This window comes from Eurypyga helias, unplaced genomic scaffold (assembly GCF_000690775.1).
Source record: "Eurypyga helias isolate BGI_N326 unplaced genomic scaffold, ASM69077v1 scaffold8694, whole genome shotgun sequence".
In the NCBI taxonomy this organism is placed as follows: Eukaryota; Metazoa; Chordata; class Aves; order Eurypygiformes; family Eurypygidae; genus Eurypyga; species Eurypyga helias.
The window spans coordinates 1,958-22,896 of NW_010244289.1; the positions used below are offsets into that span (position 1 = coordinate 1,958).

Consider the following 20,939-nt stretch of genomic DNA (forward strand, 5'->3'; position numbering starts at 1 on the left):
GTGCCATGAGGATGGACACATTCTCATATTCAGTGAGACAGCTGTGAAGTGTTATTAAGAACTGTGGATGTGATACTGCTGGGTTTGAATAACAGTTGAGATGATTTCTGCTGCTGAAATAGTGTCTTAAAAATATGCTTTTTTCCAAGATCAGCAGTTAATATTTGTTTTGTTAACCTTAAATATTTTGTCTCTTAAGTATCGTTATTTTAAATAGAGCAGGGCTAAGATGGCCTTCGTATACAGGGGTTGTTTTAAGAACTGGCTTTATAATGTTACTGCTTTGTTGTTGTTAGGGCAGCTTGCCTTAGCTCAATATTATTTTTGGCAACCGATTTCAGCATTGTTTACAGTCGAAAATGAAACTCCTGAATTGTGTGCTCTCTTTTTAGGATTTTTTTAATTCGAAAGCTATTGTTACAATTAAGTAGTTTTAATTTACCTTTTTTTACAGTGAAAGAAAGGCTTTTTCTTTACTCTCATAACTTTGACTCATATGGGACCTTTCTAAGTGAAAACTGGTTCTGAACACCACCCATGAGTGAATGCCAAAATGTTAAGATGCTTTACCTTTGCATTAATAATTTAGCTGGTCACCTTAGTATTGAGTATAGAAGCTAATATATACACCATCTTGTTTAAAAAACAAAGAAACAAAATTTATCTTTAAATTGGTGGCAAACCTGCTGTTTGTGAAAAGTGTTAAGTTTTTTCATTATTACTTTTCTTTCAGAGAGGCAAAGAAAAATGTGGAGACATTGGCAAACCCTTCAGGAAACAGCCAGCCTTGTAGCATTCAGGTTGCAGATCCAGTTGAGGTGGAGGCTAAAAGCACAACTGACAATCATCCGTTCCCAGAACCTAGAATCCCCTATCCATTTACCTCTTGTTTGACTGAGAAGGAGCAGAAAACTTACTTATATCTGATGACTAAGTACTCTAAAAAGATAAACCATTTTCAAGTTAATGCAGCAAGTCAAAGAGAATTATTCACATATCTGGTAAGTGTGCGCCTATGTACACGCAGAGGGAGCATACAATTTTTTTGTTACCAAGATTTAAGGAAATGTAGCAAAACTGTTTTCAGTTTGTTGTAATTTCCTTTTAACATAGTATTATGAGTGGTAATAAAGGTTTAAAGTATCCATCCAGGTGTGCTTTGGTGTATACCACAGCTCCAGGGGAACATTTTTAATATAAATTGAAAGTGTACTTGCTTAAGTGGGTGGGGGTTTTGTGGATCGTAGTAGTCCAAACAACTGATGGTAAGTGTAGATCTTTGATAGTTGATCAACTGCCCAACCACTCGCTCCCAAAAAAACCTGCATATTTTTATGAGAAAGAAGTTAAGACTTGACTTTACTGTGATTTTAGCACTTCATAATGGTACGTAGCAGTCTTGCATAATGTTAGGAGATGGATACTTTTTGATGTGATCTTTGACAGCACCCTATAATGGGAACTTTCTTCATCAGCATGTGAAGAGGACCTGTGCGTTTACCTTCTATGCTTACCCTATCAGTGCTTATGGGATTAGAAAGGCACAAGTTCACACTTGGTGCTTAGTCTCAGCAATGTGGTCTAAATAGTGAAAGGCTGTGTGTCATGTTGGTTGGAAATATCATTTTAGTCGAATCCTACATAATGTAATGAATCAGCAAATGTTTTTGAGCCGTTGTATTTGGTTTTCCATGCTTCCTTCTTAGTGCTGTTCTATGCAGTATTGTACTGTAACAATGGGAATGTCATTCCTAGGCAAATCAGTATCTACTGTGTTGTTATTTAAAACCTAGTTGCTTATGAAGTCAGAGCTGAGATGTCTGTTGCTCTGTTATGTAAACTTGCTCCAGCAATATCTGGTATCCTTTCTTTTGATAAAGCACCAATATATGATCAAAAGAAGCTTAGGGAAACTTTGAACATGTGCAAAGACTTGCCAAACTGAGCAGCTAGTTGAATCTCTGCCCTCCCTCATACCATCACCTGTACTACCGCTCTGGAAATCTTGCTGGTTATGTACCTAGGCTACAGGACTCCATTCTATCTTAGAAATATATTTTTCCTTCCCCCCAGCAAATGAAAGAAGTAGTAAACAATGAAATTGCAGAATTTATGAAATTTGCCCAGAATGCTGCAAAAAGCTGTGCCCAAGATTACGATGCCATCTCTGAAGATGCGCTACGTTACACTGAGGTATTTACCAATACTGCATTTGATTCTTTCTCTTCTTAAATAAGCATACTGGAATTGTGAGTAAGATACATAGGCACTGCTGGTGGGATCTGATGTTCCCTGAACTTCTGCTGATTCCGTTGGGATGAGCCATGAGAAGTTGCCATTTCCCTTAGGCTGTGCAGCATGGCTTGACGCACCGTTTATAATAAGCAAATAAGATACGTGAGGTCATTGAATACAATACTGTAAAAAGATTTAGTTATCAATTAAGTAAATCACATCTTTGTATTTGTGACGGGAGAAATTATGTTTTAAGTGTCTGTTTACATTGACAAGCTGCTCCTGAATATACACTACAGGGCAGAATGTTAAGCTTTCCCCTACAGCAGTGTGTTACACAGTCACTTTAATCAGAGGTTACTCAGGCTTCAGTCATAATCATCTGCAAGTTCATGCTGTGTTAAATGTGCGCTTTGATTCCAAAACCAAACGTGAATGTAACTTTGTATATCGTTCTGGGTTTAATAGCACACTTCAGGGAAAGAATTCCAGAATACAGGTTTGTTAAACTTTCCCATCAGTGGGTTGACATCCTCTTGCTTGGTTTCCTCATAGTGTCTTGCCTTAATTGAAATGGCCTACTTATATACCTTCTGTTAAAATTTCTATCTTTCCAGGTAAGGGCCGTATCACTTTCTTTTACAGAATAAAGCAGAAAAAGAAATGTGTTTACTAGAGAGTAGAGCATTTAGTGAAATTTGGAAAGATTGCTTCTCTTTCACCATAACACTTTATTACACACTTTTACATGCAAAAGATAGGTTTGTTCTGCCATTAACACATGGTGTGGGCACACTTGAGGACAAAAACTTTCTAGGATTGGGTTTGTAATTTTGTATCTTACACTTGTGTCTGGTTTTTTAAGTGACCTTCTTGTCTGGTCACAAAATGTGCCTCCACAGTTGAAGTCCTATTTACAGTTAAGTTGATGTCCAAAGTTAAAAATGAAACAGAGGCACATAGTTTTAAACAGTACTTGCAGAAATAACTTATTCTAGTTACTAAATAAAACAAATATCTTAAATACATAATTTGGATATCAACAAATTATTTTAGGATCTAAAGTTGGCATGAAACCAAGCTCAACACATACGGAAACCTCCTGGTCTTTAACTTTGTGACTTTTACCTATGCCCAGTGTAAATTAGGTGGTGCGACAAGAAAACACTAGTCCTTCTAAAAGCCAAGATAAATAAAATGAAAAGAATGTGATTACTTGGTTTAGCACTGTTCAGACTGTGATTAATGATTGGTCCCAGCCTGTGTGCATGCATGGTTAGCCTTGCATAGGAAGGGTTCTGGAGAATTTAAATTTTTCATTTCTGATACCAGTTACCATAGAGTTGTACTGGTATCTCTTAAGTCCTTCAATACTTTCTCTAACTGGGAAAGTTGAACAAGTCTGTTAGCAGTAGTCTGGTAAATATATCTACATTGTCTTTTTTTCACTGAAATTCTTACGGAAGATACAGATGCATAAACTATTTTTTCCTTTTATGTTAGGAATTATTACAAGCTTGTATTGGACATGTGCAAAAGTATCCTGAGTTTTACACGCTCCAGGAGATCACGAGTATCATGGGAGGAAAGTTTCATACACAGTTGACTTTTAGGCTGGAAAAAAATCTTCTGGTCATGGTAATATCTTATGTATACATGTCTTATTTTGGTGTTGATTTCAAATAAGTAGAGTTACATCTGGATTGTGTTACGCAAGGGAGAGTTCAGCTTTTTTACAAGCATTATTCAGTGATTGGGTTAGTAGTTACAATTTGTAATTATGAAAATATTTTGGTAGTAAGGCTGTTAATATCCTTCACTGTATGTTTGCAATAAAAAGATTACATTAATAGTATATATTTTTTTAATATAACAATGACATTATAATGCACCTGCAAAAATTCTTAGTATTTTTCACTGTGAGAAGTGCAATGTTGAATCAGCATGTTATCAGTAAAAGGTATTTTCTGATACCCCTTGATTTCTTTAAGGGTACAGCAAGACGTGGTAAAACAGACTTCCCTGCCATGCCTGTTCAACTGCCCACAGATTATAAAACTGTTACATCTATTGTAACGCCAGAAAAAAAGGCTTCTCTTATGCACAATGTAAGTAACCCTGTTATTGTCATTTTTAAGGCATATTTTGTAGAGAAGAGCAATTTGGTGCTTTTTATGTGGCAGTATTGTTTCTTCCTATTTTTTTTCCTACTCTTGAAGATCTTGTAGCATAGAAATATGGACTGTGTCTTTATTTCTCTAGTATTTAATGTACAGCAATCACACTGCCCTCTTTAAAGCTGAGTTATTAACTTTTGAACCTAGTGCCTCTTGAAGGGGCTTCCTTAAGTCTCTCCTTTGAGAGATCCTTAAATTGGAAAGCACTGTGTGAAATCTAGATAGAATTGTATATTACAGTGTTGTTCCTTTAAAACTTTGCTTTGCTGTTTCTAAGATGGTCTCAGTGTGTGTGTATACATACCCATGAATACATGTAGGTGTAAAGGCTTCTGATTAAGTAAGAAGTCTTGAGGGTAAGAAGAAATACTTCAGACTGTCTGGTTTTCTGAAAAGTCATGTAGTGGTTTGGGTTGGAAGGGACCTTAAAGACCATCTAGTTCCAACCCCCCTGCCATGGGCAGGGACATCTTCCACTAGACCAGGTTGCTCAAAGCCTCATCCAGCCTGGCCTTGAAGACAGCCAGGGATGGGGCATCCACAGCTTCTCTGGGCAACCTGTTCTAGTGCCTCACCACCCTCTCTGGGAAGAATTTTTTTCCAGATATCCAATCTAAACCTCCCCACTTTCAATCTAAACCCATTACCCCTTGTCCTGTCACTACAAGCCCTTGTAAAAAGTCCCCCCCAGCTTCCTTGTAGCCCCTTCAGGTACTGGAAGGTGCTATAAGGCCTGCCTGGAGCCTTCTCTTCTCCAGGCTGAACAAGCCCAACTCTCTCAGCCTGTCCCCATAGCAGAGGTGCTCCAGCCCTCTGAGCATCTTCGTGGCCTCCTCTGGACTCACTCCAACCAGTCAATATCCTTATGTTGAGGGCTCCAGAGCTGGATGCAGTAAGTCCATTAGGTTAGCTTTCCCTGGGAATTTTTTTTTTTCCACTAAACAGCATAAATTCCATTTATGAGTTGAACAATTTTTAGGTTCCTTTCCAGCTTATTGTTAACTATCTGATGTTTCTGTTTGTGTTCTTCCACAGAGAAAATCAATGAGTCATTTGTTCTATAGAACTCGGTTTTTGTGACTGTTCCAAATAACTTGTTATCCACTAATTCAAGGCGTTCTTCCGAATGTCAAAACCCAAACTTTGAGCAGAGGCACTGTGATTGCAAAGACACTTTTGCTTAAGAAAGTAGCAGAGGTGACACAGGAGAATGATATATACCTCAAGAGATTTTATAGCTATAAACAGAGAATATTTCTGATGATGTCTCAAGTGTCAGAAAAAAGAACATAGCTAGGATTTTCTTACTTTTCTCTCATGGTCCTCAGTGCTCCTGGGCACTTAGTCCTTGATGTTCTCCTCCCACATCGTGAGCATTCCCAGCCTCCTCTCTTCCTGGGACCTGTACTCATAATGTTTAATAATTTTACCATTTCAATTCTGAATTTTTATTCTTCATGGGTTTTATATTTGTTTTATTATTATTTATATGTAATCTGTATCCAAACAACTGTGCAGTTTTAACCATACGTTAATGTTAGATGTCTCTATTGTGCTATTACCCAACTTGTAAGATCTGTGATATATATGTGAGTGAATTGGGGGAGGGGGGTGTTTCTTCTGCACTGCACTCCCATATTTCATGATCATTCAAATTCCTATTAAACCTAGTAATTCGAATTAATAGGAATTAACTGAAAGATAAAAGAAGACACGTTTTCTCATGCTGCAAGGTGGCTGGGTAAAACTCAGTGGAACTGGTCGCTTTTTCATCTGATTCTGAAGCCTGGCAGTGTGGTGGTATTTGGGCTTGGGGTGTGGGGGTGTGTATGTTAATCCATGTTTGCTTGTGTTTCGGTTTTTCTTATTAATTTAATTTGGTGCATGTCTTTCTTAAAAACCTTAAAAATTCAACTTTTTTTTCTGTTTAGGATATTAGTTCAGACTCAAATGCAGAAAAACTTGCTTTGAAATACTGTCCTCAAGTTGTTTTAAGTAATCAATCATTATTTACTTTACTGAATAACCATGGACTAAACTACAAGGAACAGTGGGAAATACCAGTTTGTATTAAAATTATCCCTGTTGCAGGTATAGTATGTTTTTGTTATGTTTTTGCTCATGAACACCTTTATATATTCTCATAATTCTCTTCAAGCTGATTGACAAACAGGAAATTAGAAAATCCAGTAAACCCAACTGCAGGAAGGTAATTTTGGGTTTTTTTTAAAAAGAAAAGCTACAGTTAATGAAAATCATAATTGTAATTATAAGCTCAAATTTTCGCCTTTCTGAAGAAGCAGCACTCTAGAATGCAGCTGTAACAAAATACTTTCTCTTAAATTCTTCTTTGTCTTTAATTTAACAAACCAAATAAAGTAAGAAAATTTCATGTGCTTAGTTCACACATCTTAAAGGGCACAAATCTGAAGTTAATAGTTTTCAACTGTTGTCTGGTAAGGAATCAGGGACCTTTGTGTTGTAAATAAAAATGTTTAATTTAATTGAAGTTTAAAAAATTCATTGCTGTAGTTTTCAAGGAGGAAAGCTGATAGCAAGGTCATTTCATGGTTTTTTATGCCTTGTTCCACATTGTTACTGAGAATAGTAACAACCTCTAGAGGTATTACCATTAACATTGAACACTGAATTTGGACACACAGCTATTTTCCACTTGAGGAAAAGAAAAATCGGTTAAATGTCCTTCTCGTTTTCAAAACTGTAAGCTCTGCTCCTTAGAAAGAAAACAACTGCATGAAGCTGCAAAAATGATGAGGTTAACTGATTTCAATAAGCTAAGAAAGAGAATTTCTGAAGTTTTAGGTGGGCGGGGAAGCAATCATTTTCTGGTATTAAAAAGACCTATTTATATTATAGAATAATGAATAATTAATATATATGTATCATAGAATAATGAAAAATTGCCATGTCCATGGTCATCACTTTTCCCATTTGCAACCAAAAAAAAGTTTTGAATAAACTGATATAAAACTCATCTGAATGCTATACTTCAGTTGTGAAGCACTCCATCAGAAATATGAATATTGATTTCCTCTCTTGTTACCCTTTGTTGTTGTTTTTTGTTCAGAAGAGGTTTTTTACATGATTAGTATAATGGTCGCTGTCTTTGAACGACCATGTTGGGTGCATTTCACACAAACTTGTATAGCAGGCTTCTGGATTGTAGTAAATAAGCTGTCAAATATATGCAAGTCTTACAGATTTTGTACTTTCCTACATGAAATTAAATTATTTTATCTGTAAAGATATGCCTGTCTCCTTTTATATTATCTGTACAGTTTTAAAACTTACTTTTAAATACAAAGTTAACACCTATAGGGCATTCAGAACACGTTAGCAATATGTACTGTTTCTTGAAGAGTTTCTCCTCTCCTTTGTTTCCCTCCTTCCCTGTAACCCAGCTCTTGCACTAATGATATTTTTTTAATCTGCAGATTTTTATTTTTCTAAAACAATGATAATATGTCCACCATGTGCCTCTGCTGTCTGTATAATATTGGGCAGGGTATCGCTGTTATTTTTGGATGAAGCTATAACGATTCATCTGTGAGAGTGTTAAGGTGCAAACGAAAGAGTGGGCAGCAGAGCCCAGACATCGTTACTGATCAGAAGAAATACAAACTGCAGCCATCACTTTTGGGCAGTGAGACTTAAAAAAGAGAAAAACAGCCAAAATATTTCATCAAAGGAAGAAAAAATGTATTTTTGGAAAACATTGCATGTGGTGATGTAATGCAGTGTAAGAAATGGTGACTCCTACATGTTTATTTTACAAATTCTCTATTTAGAACTGCATTTAAAATATGATCCGCTGTGAATGTGGCGTGTATTGCTGTGCTATACTACTGCTAATAATTCGCACTGTACCTGGTCATACTTTTATTTTCTGTCGTTAAAGAATGAGAGGAGAGTTTTTCATTTCTTCTGGTGTGAATGTGGAATGGATTTGACCATAACTGGAAGATGAAAAAACTGTTATTTAAGATATACAATGATCTCTTTCACTTTCATTTAATATATACTCAGTCTCTTTCTGTCCTTGAAAAGGTAGCAAACCAGCTAAAGTGGTTTATGTTGATTCACCCCTGCTGAGAAAGGAAATGACAGTAAGAGAGAGGAACCAAATGTTCCATGAAATTCCAATGGACTTCCTAGCAACTAAAACGTCTTATGTTTCAATTTCTGATGTATCCATGGACAAACCAGCTGAGGACAATCTCTTTCAGTGGGATGTATGTAGCTTCACCTCTATTTAAATGAAGAACAAACCCAAAAACCTATGGTTTAGTTCCTAAGTTACTTGTTCTGTGATAATGAAGGAAAATTTAGGTTTCCCATTGGTAGTTTTTCTACTGCTGAGTTACAGACCCTATGTTTTATAATGTCTGGTTGGTTCCTTTAAATGCTTCTATGATGCTGGCATCTCAACTTTAATGTTACTGTATTAAAATGTGTTTGGATCAGTTTATTTAAATGGGAAAAGTTTTATGAACTTTATGTGAAAGGCCTCTCCCACGACTTCAGATATTTCATGTTAAACATAGGGGTTTTTTTCTCCATTACTGTCCCTCTCTCCCTACAGTCAAAATACAGATAATACAACATTTTTCATGTGTTTAATTTGACAGTGTCTTGTTTGTGATTAATATGTTCTATTTCTTGGTTTGGTTGAATATTACTTTTTTAAAATATTATTTTTATCCCCCCTGTATTAAGATGTCTTCTGATACCTACCAGTACAGGAAGATTCCTCTTCCAGATGACACAGGGATGGACTTTGATGATGATGTTACAGAACTGGAAACTTTTGGAGCAACTGTCAAGCTCTCAAGAACTTCTAAACCAGAAAGTACATGCTAAAGAATTGTCACATGGCCTAAGAATGGGGAAAAAAAATACATCCACCAATGGAGGCGAAGAAGAGAAAAACACCATTTCTGAGCCAGGAGTTTCAGCATGTGCCAGCATGCAGCTTCCATCATCAGATGGCATTCTGTGCTTCAGCCCTGCAGAAAATTCAGCTCATCAAAGCTTCAGTTCCGAGGAGGTAGGACTGAACAAAGCACAGCATGTCATGACCAAAGAAGTATTGGGCAATGAAGCAAAATTAAATACTCCATCTAATGCTGTTAGTAAGAAAGAAGAGTCTGACGCTGCACAAAAAAATGAGACTTTATGCAGTAGTGACACGGATGAAGAGCGTTTGATAATTGATACAGAATGTAAAAACACTGCTTGTTGCACAACGACTGTACCAACGGCTGTTTCTCATACCTCAGCAGAGCCTGCCAAATCACCTTCCCCAGCCCCGATTCCATTAACAAGCATGACTGATAGTTCAGATAGTATGGATCAGGGGAAAAATGCCTCCAGAAAGCCTACAAGGAAGTTGTCCAAAGAATTTGATACTGTCGGACAGATTTTGAAAATGCAAACTGAACTTCTCAAGTCACCTTCCCAAAAAGCTCACGAGCAGCCAGTGGTGAGCTGTGATAATTCTGATGCTACGCCAGCCCATGTGCCTCAGTCTCCAAAACCATTGGTGACCTCTAGCACAGAAACCGTGCCAGCCCCTGCCTCAAATCCCAACGGCTCATCTAAAAATACCTGGACTTGGCTTTTTCAGGGAGTGCCAAAGAGTAAGTAATTGTGTTTATTGTGTAAGGAGTAAAATTTTAAACTGTCAGTAAAATTTAACACAAAAATGTCAAATTCCTTCATCTGAAGAAGATTCTAATAGTACCTCTATTTTTTTTTTTTAACAATACCTTCTCTGTGTGAGAATTACTGTCTTGCACACCTAAGGGAGCATTTTGGGAGCTGTTTGTCCACAGAGGTGAAGGTGAAATATTGTTTTGCTTTAGAGAAACAGAAAATTGTTTCACACAAGGTTTATAAGCAAGGAAAAGAAATCATTAGGTAGTGAAATTAGTCACTTTTCCTCAGAAATTCCAATATTTGAATAGTCTGGTCTGCAAAAATAGTTTCTTTTCAATCAAAAATGCTTTTTCTGTAGAAGAAAAATGTAATCATATTCTGCAATTTAAACTTGAAAATTGGGTGTCTGCGTTGTGAGACTCTTAGTTCAGCTGCTATTTCTTAGCCCCTAGCAGTCTGTTCCAGAAGACTAATGAGAACTCACTACAAGTCACCTCTCCAGGTTTTCAGGCATTTAGCTGGAACTTGAACCTATGTTACACCCAGAGCTCAGCCAAGAACTGGAAGTCTTGAAGATCCTAGGGACTGGGCTTTGAGGGTTTTCTCACATGCCTGAGTTGCTTCTGAGCTCTGTGCAACTGAAGTTAGAAGCACCTTTTTGCTAGGTAAACTGATAGAAAGCCAGACAGGTTGCATCAGGACAGATATTCTTTTTCTCAATATATAATTCCAATGAATCAATGCTTTTTGGTAGGAAAACATATTTTGCAGGTATTTTCTGACTGTGTATTTCATCACATAGGAGTTAATTATTTACATAATCTGTAATGGAAACCATTAACACAACTAATTCTGTTTTAGTTGAAATTGTGTTATCACTTCTTACATTTTTATCAATATAACTGAATTTTAGCAGTCACAAAAGGACCGTGTCTCTTCCCCCAGCCTGAAGGGTTGAGCAACATGGTGCTCTTTCTATGTATCCTCTTAGAAAGCTAGAGTACGGAATTCAGAAATTTGTATTATTTTTTTTAATAGAGGTAGTAAAACCCATATTACTACGATGCTGATGTGGGACTGTGAAAGAATAGGAAGAATAATTCTACTGACTGAATGTTCTGTAGCAAGCTGATAAACCTAAATGCATACTTTCTTTGTGGAAACCCTGAACTAAGTTAAATATTTCACTAACAGGAAATTATTTGCTGTCACTTGGATGATAATATTTCACACAGTGTACATTTAATCAAAGATGATCAGTAAATTTGAAGTTTATGTTAATTCTATTTATTCATAGCACTAAAGGAGTACCTAGTTGTAGTTGTAGTTTTGATGTGTATTTTCACATATCTGTAGGATAAAACACAGAACTGGATAAATTTTCAGTAAATGATGTTAAACAGGCTGGAGATTATTCTTTTAAATGTTTTGTTAAAGTATCTCTAGGGGATGCAGGGATGTTAGTTAACCTACCTCAGAGCTGCACTGTGAGATCTAAAGAAATTAAGTGTTTCTTTTGAATATGCTGGTATTGAAGTTGAAGCAAACTCAGTTTGGAACAGAGGCTTATGCTGCCATCCAAACCTGAGGCTTGAGTTATTTCAGTAACTGATAAATGAATGGTGGCATTCATTGTAAATAAAATTTGTCTCCTTTGTGCTGAGTGACTGTGGCTTAAAAACTGGCCTTTGGATTCCATATATTTAAAATATACTCTTCCATAGTTAGAGCAATTGTTTCAAAATTTTAATTATTTTTTAATGTATAAGTGACTTCTTGTGCCTAATGAGATAAATTTAACTCCAAAATTTTAGGAAACAAACCAGATCCTATTAAAAAAAAAAGAAAGAAAATACTGTAAAAAACATAATGAGCTTCATGGTAAAGAATGTGCAAGCTTGTCATTTTCCGTTTTGTTTCTTTTCTATAGGAAAGCTGCCAAGTGAGCTTCAGATGCTTGAAGAAGACCCTTTGGAGTATAACGCACCTCAGGATGGCAACCTTGTGTATAAGCTGTTCAGTCTGAATGACCTGTTGTTACTTGTGCGTTGCAGCGTGCAAAAAGTGAAGTCGTTGCCACGGTACCATAAAAAGAAAAAAGCCCAAAAGGTACGGGTTTTGCTGTTACCTTGTTTTGTTTTAAATAGTTGTGCTCAGCTGGCATCTCAGGGATCCCCAGTCCTTTACAGCATTTGTGTTCTCAATCGATTAGTGCATTTAATTGTAACCCTACAGTGTGTGTTCTCTTTAACTGTTTGCTGTAGGGAGGGAAGAGTAACTTGTGATTTCTTTAAACCTGCTTGATCAGAAGATAAGCAAATGTGATTCTGCATTTCTCACTACAACTGCATTGCAGTAACACGCATGGGTAAATACACTCATATAAACTAATGCAAATTTTAACTATTCTGAAAAGTTAATGCAGTAATTAGGTTCATGGCCTAAGGCTTTGAAAATCTTCATGATCAAAAAAACTTTCAATAAGGATGCAGCCTTGCTATCATGCCTAGTTAAGCAGAGAAACGAGGTAGAATGAACAGTGCAGGACACAATGATAAGATGAGATCCTATTCATTCTGCTTGAAAAGCCTATGTTATGCATCTTAGCAATTTAGTTGTCTTAAGAAGTAAAATGCTTTAAGTGCAAGTGTAATCCAAATATTCCTTGTTACATCAGGAGAAAGAAAACTGGAATCCTCAGTAATTTATTATTTTGTCAAGAGTCCTCTTAATCATTTAACAAATTTGATGTGGTTTCTCCTTCCCCAGAATACTAGAATTACAGTAGAGAGGCATTTTGTGAGATGCTCATGCATTGTTGAAATGGAAGTAGATCTTTGTAATTCTGATTACTGGCTAAGATTCCACGCTCAGAATCTGATTTTGAAGAAATACCATCTCTGCTATTGATCTGCTGCTTATAAAAGCCTGTGAATAGCTGCTTAGTTTGTTAATCAGAAACTGAGCACTGCTATTTGTGGTTTTAAAATTGCTGCTGAAATTTAAACCGTGATTTGTGAGTGGGAACAGGCTTATATTTTCTGTTAGCGTTAACATGCAAGGTTAGCCTGTGATTTCAAATGAGATCCCAAGCATTAGTTTCTGATTTTGAAGTGAGGTTCCACTAATAATAACCAAATCAGAAATACAACAATGTATTTTTTGTGAATTGCTGCAGAGGGCAGTAGAGCACAAAAGTGTGAACTTCAAGTTAAGGTTGGTTGCATCAAAAAATTACTTGGCAGCAAAATTTGTTTGTAAAAGCTTGCCTCAGCTTTTTTTTTTCCTGTTGTCCATTTCACCTCCTTTGATATGGATTCTCTGTAGCCTGAATTGGTACTGTGCATTGCAGAGAATGTGAGCCATCACACAAAATCTGTGAAATGTCTTTGTTGCTTCAGCTGTAGTAGAAGAGTATGATGATTATCAACTACAAAATGTGGTTCAGTTGTGGATATGATTTTTAGAAAGCAAGTGCTGATTTTTCTTGTATCTTCACTTTCACAGCTTACTCCAGTATTCCTCTTGCCAAAACTAGAATACCAAGCCTTTTACGGTGTCGAAGCTCTTACAGAAAGTGAAGTATGTCAGTTATGGACAGAGAGTATGTTGCATTCAGAATGCTTATTTTATATTGGTAAGTTCACAATTTTTGCTTAAGAAACGTGTATGTCTGAATATTCATAGAAAAATAGAAGAGAAAAATACTTATTAAAGGTATATTCCATATGTCCTTACATATTTTAAGTTACTGCTGTTCTCTTAAATAAGTGCTTTGTCTAAAATTTCTGTTTGACAGTGAATAAGGGCATTTCAACTTTGATTTTAGATGAATAGCATCCAGTAATCCTTGCTTTCAAGAACTGCATTTATTTGCCTTTCCAAGGCACACATATCTGTAAGCATGAATTTAGTTCTCTGAAGTTAGTAATCTTCATGACTTATCTTTGGATTCTGGGGTTTGGTTTTGTTTGGGGGGGTTGGTTGGGAGGGAGGGTGTTAGGGTTTTTGTAATGAGTCATATACAACCTGAATTATTTTATCACAGGCGTGGTAAAAACATTTTGTGATGAAATCTGAGCTATAAATATATCCAATAATTTTAAATAAATCTGCTGTTACATATTAAAATAGAAGACAAACAGAGGATCAGGTATGTGGCTCAGTGGTACTGATTCCTTGGCTTTTGAGCTTGCAGTATAGGAAAAGGTCAAATGTTACTTATTTTTCTTTGGAAACAAGCATGATGCTCATATTTCTACACTGATAACATGTAGACAGATAAGATACAAGAGAATGAGGAAAAACAAGCAAGATAGGGTTAATCCAAGTTCTGTCATTCAGAAATAAGAGAAATTATGTGCTTTGAAAACAATGTATGTGTGTCTCATATCTAAGGTACTGGAAATAATTTTCTAGCTTTGCAGAAATGAAATTCCTAACAGGAAGAAGAAAAATACATAGCTAAGTTTATTGAAAATGTCTTTCCATAGCTATGATATTCCTCAGGAGTTCTGAACACTGGATGATCAGTTCAAACACACACATTTTCCAGGTTTTCCACTGTCCACGAAATTTTATTTCCTAATATGTGGTAAGACTTGAAACCCCCCTGTCAAAATGATGGTCTTCGTACTCCATGTCCTTTATTGTGCAGCAGATGGAAATGAGAGATGATGTAATAGAATCTGTGAACAAGAAGTAACATACATTCAGTGAGAATGAAGCAGGAAACTAGAAGTCTCATGTAGAAGAACAGCAGCTGTAATGCATAGCACAGAAAATTAAAAAACAAACAAACAAACAAAACCCAACAAAACAGGGATAAAAAGCATAGAAGTGTTATCAAAAGGATATCTTAATTGTAAAGGCCATATTTCCAAAATCAGATAAACCAAGCAGACTAGAATGAAGTGTTATGAGGGAAGTTTCACTAACAATGTCCTGTAGAAAATGCCCTATTCATGTTTGTATGATGACGTTTTAAACAGCAGTGAAGTTTATGTCTATTAGGATGCATATGTTCTGTAGAGAAATTAAAATGATGCATATAAATAATGTGGCCAGATTATTTTAATAACTCTTAGTATATAGGAAGCTCTCTGATACCAATTATCTTGTAACTAATGAAGTTTTAAAAGGGAGAATCTGCATCAAAGCGGTTAGTCAAAAAGCGTTTTAGAGTATGTTTGGCATTTGCTAGAGAGTGAGGGCAATCCTGTTTGTACACTGAATGAATGTTCTGCAGTGGGGACGGCCTTGCATTCCTCTTGTAAAAAAAAGTCTCTGTTTTTATGGTTGTTATGGCAGCAGTTGTGGCCTGTGGTTGCCTAACCTTTCCACTTGTACACTGACTTGCATTTTTGCTGTTGGTGGCTCACATCAGAGTAATATTTTAGAAATGCTGAGTTCTCTCTCTTTACTAATTTTTACTTACAGACTTTGCATCCTATCATAAATTATAAAGTTTACGTGAAACCTAATAAATTTGAAGTGATAGTATATCTGATGGCAGCTATCTTTGTCTGAAATCCATATTTAATAGAAATTGTTTCTAATTTTAAATTTCATAAGCAATATTTGCCATGGTTTTTCCCTTCTCTAAAAAGAATCCTCACAAAGGTAATTATGCAGACCGTTCTCCATTTCGAGTTATATCTTACCATACAGTACTGAGGCGGATTTTTTCTCTTTAAACAATCAGAACAGTATACTGAATTGCACTGCAGTGCAACTCCCTTGTAGAGGGGGGTTGCCAATATTTTTATCAACACTTCCAGAGTCACATGCAGTGTGAGGAAATAGCGAAACTGGAGAGAGAGGGCTAATCTGTTTACAAGGTACACAGACTGCAAGAGTGCACATCTATCTAATCTGCCATCAGTTATGGTATGGCTTGGGCACAGAAGTTTGCAGGCAGCTCATCCGGCCAACACCCCTTTTTCTAGAGGCTCTCGGGAGCGTAGGAGAAAGCAGGCTGCATGCTGCAGGAGTTTTTCCTGGCACCAACAGCCATCCCCTTCTGATACAGAGGTTCCTCAGTGTCTCCTTCGTAGTCCCCTGCTAGCCATGAAAGAGGTGTGGAGCCCTAGGCAGGCAGGCCACAGTGGCCTAGCCTCGACGTGCTCTCTCTGTTTGTGTGCGTGGGAGAAAATATTGGGATTGAGAAACACTGATTATTCCAGTGTCAGCTCTTGGATGTGCTTCTTGCAGCAGCAGCCCCTGAGGTCCAGAGGGTTCTCCTTTTGTGTGCTCCAAGGAAGCACAGGCTTACTGTGGTTTGTCACTGTCCTGCATACTAAACCAGTATTGCCAGCATGTGGGGCAGACCGCTCCCACCACTACTTAAAGGAAAAAAGACTTCTCTTGCAAACAGAGCTGGACTGTCAGCATGTCACCAACCCTTGATACTGACAGACTATGTGATTTATTCAGGTAGGCGTATTGGGGTCTGCAGATTTTCAGTACTGCCATGTGCTTCCTAGTAGAGGGAGTTGAGAAGTCATACGTGGAAGTAAATGATCTGTTTTATGAAAGAGCATCTACCACAGCTTTTAATAGGAAACTGTTGTCATATTCTACTTAGACATTCTTTCTGCTGTAGTTGATAAGTATTGGAAGGTACCTGTGAAATTCTGCCTTTCAGTTTGTATTTCTGGGGACCTATGAAAAATACAATGTTTTAAGTGTCCTGATTTAGTTAGACCACTCTCTGCAGCAGATAGCTTTGTCCTGTAACTTCAGGGACAATTCTCTAAGGATGATAGTATTCCTGTATTATGGGCAACTTTAAATGGGATCAATGTCTCATTCTCTTTCATTAATCTGATACCTGAAAGTAAGAAGACTACTGCTATCGTGTGTTCAGTGTAAGCAGAAAGACAGATTTGACTTAAGATCATGCTATGATCTTAATTATTTTAAAAGTAAAGTATCATGTCCTGTAATAAAGGAATTTTTAAATCAACCATAGTAAAGCTACAACTTACTGCCCTTTTCACATTTATCCCACAGTTTGAGTGTGAAAGTATGAAACAACTGCTTGAAACCTGTGATCTTACCGTTCCTAACAGTACCTCCCACTTGGATTCTTGTTCAAGCAGTTCTGAGACTCTATAAATCTTAAGTGGAGCCTCTCAAATTGAAGATTTGAGCATGTAGCAGACCTCAGTGTTAAATTGCTTAGGGATACTGAGATCCTGAAATATCTTAATTCACTTCTCAGCAATCTTTTGTATTGCCAAATAAGTATGGATGGAAAGTTCTCTGGACCTTGGTCTGTGCCCCATAATTGTCCAGCATTGCTCTACAGTGTTGATCACTTGGTGTGGCTGTGGGAGGAATCTCACAGCTCAGCGCAGTGGCTCTGCAGTACTGCCAGCTCAGGAAATGAGAAAGAAAGCGGAAGTCTAATTGTGGCCTCCTGCAGAAATTGCAAGGTGTGATATTAATTTGAATATTTTATTTTGTGTGTTCTTAAGGTAGTGATTGTTTGCACAAAAGCAGAGATCTTATCATCAAATGAGAGTGCTTTCCTCCTCTTGCTGGTAGAGCACCTTGCTTGGTTGTTCATTTAAGTCCCCTTGCTACTCAGATAAGAAATCCTGTGTCTGCAAAGGGAGTAATCTCTGTTTCCCAAATGAGATACTTGTACTTGATCTAAGGAGTAAATAAAGTTGTGATAAGCTTTGCTGATTAATGGGAATATTTTGCCCTGACCATTATTCACTTATTTGCATTAAGTGCCAAAGCAAAACTTACTGCAAAATGAATAGTTTACGTTCACTTGAATAGGATAATACTGGCCTTTATTTAAAGACTATTTCAAAAATTGGTTGGAAAGACGTAGTTACTGTATGGGTAACTTACTGTGTTTTCAGTCACTTCTCAAATACAAGATACAGTCATATAAATTACTAATGAGTAGCTCATAGACTTTTTTTCCCCCCCTTCTCAGTTATGCAGTTGTTAAGTTTAGAACTGGAGAAGTTTGTGTTTTGAGGAGAGGCTGATAAGGCGTGGAGAACACAAGCTTTTTTTTTTCTTACTATTAATGATAACTTCAAGCTTCTTTTCCCCGAGTCAGCAATGCAGAATATTAAACCTAGCTGCTTGGTCTTGGAAATAACTATTATCAAGAAAAGTAACAAATTTACAGGGTTTAAAAGAAATCAGTTGTCCTGGCACATTTTTTTTAAGTTGTTAAGTATGAGAGTACTTACTTGGTTTTCTTACACATCACATAACAAATTGCTAGTAACATTTAGCTGAGCATGTGAAATGCTTTGGTTTAGCAGCTTTTACTGTGCAGTTGAAGCATTTACACTCCCTATGAGAACAGATTTGTAGTAAGGCAGTAAATTCCACTGAGTAGGTCTTATTTTATTATACTGCCTTCTTCTCATTCTTCTTCTGGGAGCTGGAATAGAACAGATTTCTAGGAAAACCTCCACGTGAGAAGGAAGCTGAAGGGTAAGGCACAGTCACCACATCAGTGTACAAGCTGTGCTAATGACCTTTATTGCTTATCAAGTGGCCTGAACTGTTCTTTTCAAGCTTTATTTTAAAGATGTGATGAGGAGAACTTTGAATTGTTGCTTTTATCCATGTCAAAAATGGTCTTTAGGGATTTGCCATGAACAAGGCATGAATTGTAAATTGTAATTTTTCAGGACAGGGGAAAAAAATCGAGGCAAAGGTACAGAATCCCGAGAAAATCAAGTAACACCATTGTTCCTATAACATTATCAGGATACAAAACCAAGTACATTAAACTCAAAAGTAAATTTGTTGTAAGAGAGAAACTTTCATGATCTGCCCTGTGAGGGAGCATAGTGATAAGGATCAAAAGAACTTGAGAAGATAAAAACTAACTGATGAGATTACAACCTCATTTTGCCATGGCCTTAGATCCCAGACATCACCCAAGATGTAAGATTTGCTGGAATCATGGGCATCTCCCTGATTTAGGGAGACAACCCAAATATGGGCTGTCTGTACTTAAAGCAGCTATACATTCTACTTTCCATTATTGTGCAATATTGATAAACGTTTTTCACTGTTCTGTGATGTAAAAGAGCTAATTTTTTTATTCCTTTTAAAGTGCGTTACGTCTGCAAATTATGCTTTGGCATCCCCTTTTATTTTTAATGTAATAATTGAATTAATATTTTTCAGGACGTATTGATGCTTTTACATCAAAGCTTATTATGCTAGAGAAGATTTCTCCAGAAATTTTAAGAGAAAAACTTGGATTGATTAAGTGAGTATTTTTAGTGGGGTTTTTAGCAATGAGTTTGAAACCCAAACAAGCCTTGCAAGTTACTACTTTCCTAACTTTTTTACTTTTTTGCAGGCCTGCAAATTCATTAAATATACTTCATCACATTTTGAAGAAAGTGTCTTAGTAAGTACTCCATTCTTGTTGATTGTATTTGTTTGCAACATTACCCAGGTCATCCTATTTGTTCTGTAGAACAGCTTGTCTGCTCTCTGATGCTTGGGGAAGAGTGACTGGAAAGCTGCCCAGTGGAAAAGGAAATGTTCCTCCCTCTTCCTTCAGCTTTATATGCTGCACATCATGCCATTTTGTATAGAATATCCCCTTGGTCAGTTGGGGTCAGCTCTCCTGGCTACATCCCCTCCCAAATTCTTGTGCACCCCCAGCCTACTCGCTGGTGGGGTGGGGTGAGAGGCAGAAAAGGACTTGACTGAGCACTGCTCAGCAATAATGAAAACATCCCTGTGTTATTAACACTTGTTTCAGCACAGATCCAAACACAGCCGCATACTAGCTACTTGGAAGAAAAGTAACTCCATCCCAGCCAAAGCCAACACATTCCTTCCTTTTCTTTGTTTATTTGCTACTTTAAGAGGTTTGGTTTGCAAGTTTCTTACATTTTTTTGTGAAGTGGGTTTCCTTCACTGTGTGTGAAGCTTCTTAATTCAAATTACAGAAGAATTTTCCATCATTTGATTGCTTCTGTATCTTCATGATTTGTGCCTAAGATTTTTTTTATATGGGCAGTTGGTTGACAGTTATCTTACTGAAAACATGTTTAATCCTTCATGTGTTTAATGCACGTCTGTTCTTTGGTCTGTGTCCATATATGTGTTATGCTTTGTGTGGCCCTGCTTAAAGAATTACAGTTTGACAAATTTGGGTGTGTTTCAGTGCATGCTTAAATGGTTTCTTGAATACAATGACCGTCTGTACATTGATGATCAATTAGTACATTATGAATACTTTATAAACACATGAATTAGTGTGTATTTATCAATATAGTTTATTTAACTTGTCCTTTTTTGTCTATGGTCTTTTTATAAAACAGAGACTGAAAGGAAAAATCTAAAGATGTTTTGCTTTTGCATTAAGAACTTAGTAGCTATCCTAAAAAAATTAAAACATTTAAGTAATATTTTTAATTTTGAACTTTGTCTTTTTAGTTTGGAGGAGGGCTCTTATTTACTGACTCATGCCGCAGGAGATTCATCAGTTGCAATCTACAAGAGTTCTCTTGACAAGACATTGAGAGCATCATATAACTTACATAAAGCTCATTGTGATCTGCCTACTGTACCTGCCACTCTTTCAGTCCCATGGGTGCCACTAGATCCCAGCCTCCCTTTGCCCTATCACCTAAGTCATGGAAGAGTTCCATGCACCTTTCCACCTGCACCCCAGGAAGCCATGTGGAAACAGAAGGTCAGTATCACACTTGATGGAAAAGCAGATTAGAAATTTTGAAATCATCTATTTCAGTCCCTTGGATATATAGCTAGTATATTTGTCTGTCATCACTGCGGGTCAAAGATAACCTTTAGAGTTCTGGATCCACTACCAGGAAT

The 20,939-nt window shown here is 36.9% G+C and overlaps 1 protein-coding gene across 1 annotated transcript in view; it reads left to right on the plus strand.

The window, feature by feature from the left end:
* The first annotated feature begins 800 nt into the window (after positions 1-800).
* Positions 801-20,939, plus strand: part of ICE2 (interactor of little elongation complex ELL subunit 2) — a 36,730-nt gene continuing 16,591 nt past the window's right edge. Inside the window, 13 exon segments of the mRNA XM_010149691.1 lie at positions 801-1,001; positions 2,074-2,193; positions 3,739-3,873; positions 4,227-4,343; positions 6,344-6,503; positions 8,481-8,665; positions 9,150-9,286; positions 9,288-10,072; positions 12,022-12,200; positions 13,599-13,728; positions 19,269-19,353; positions 19,447-19,497; positions 20,538-20,796. Coding sequence (XP_010147993.1) covers positions 927-1,001; positions 2,074-2,193; positions 3,739-3,873; positions 4,227-4,343; positions 6,344-6,503; positions 8,481-8,665; positions 9,150-9,286; positions 9,288-10,072; positions 12,022-12,200; positions 13,599-13,728; positions 19,269-19,353; positions 19,447-19,497; positions 20,538-20,796 — 2,418 coding nt within the window. The 5' untranslated portion in view covers positions 801-926.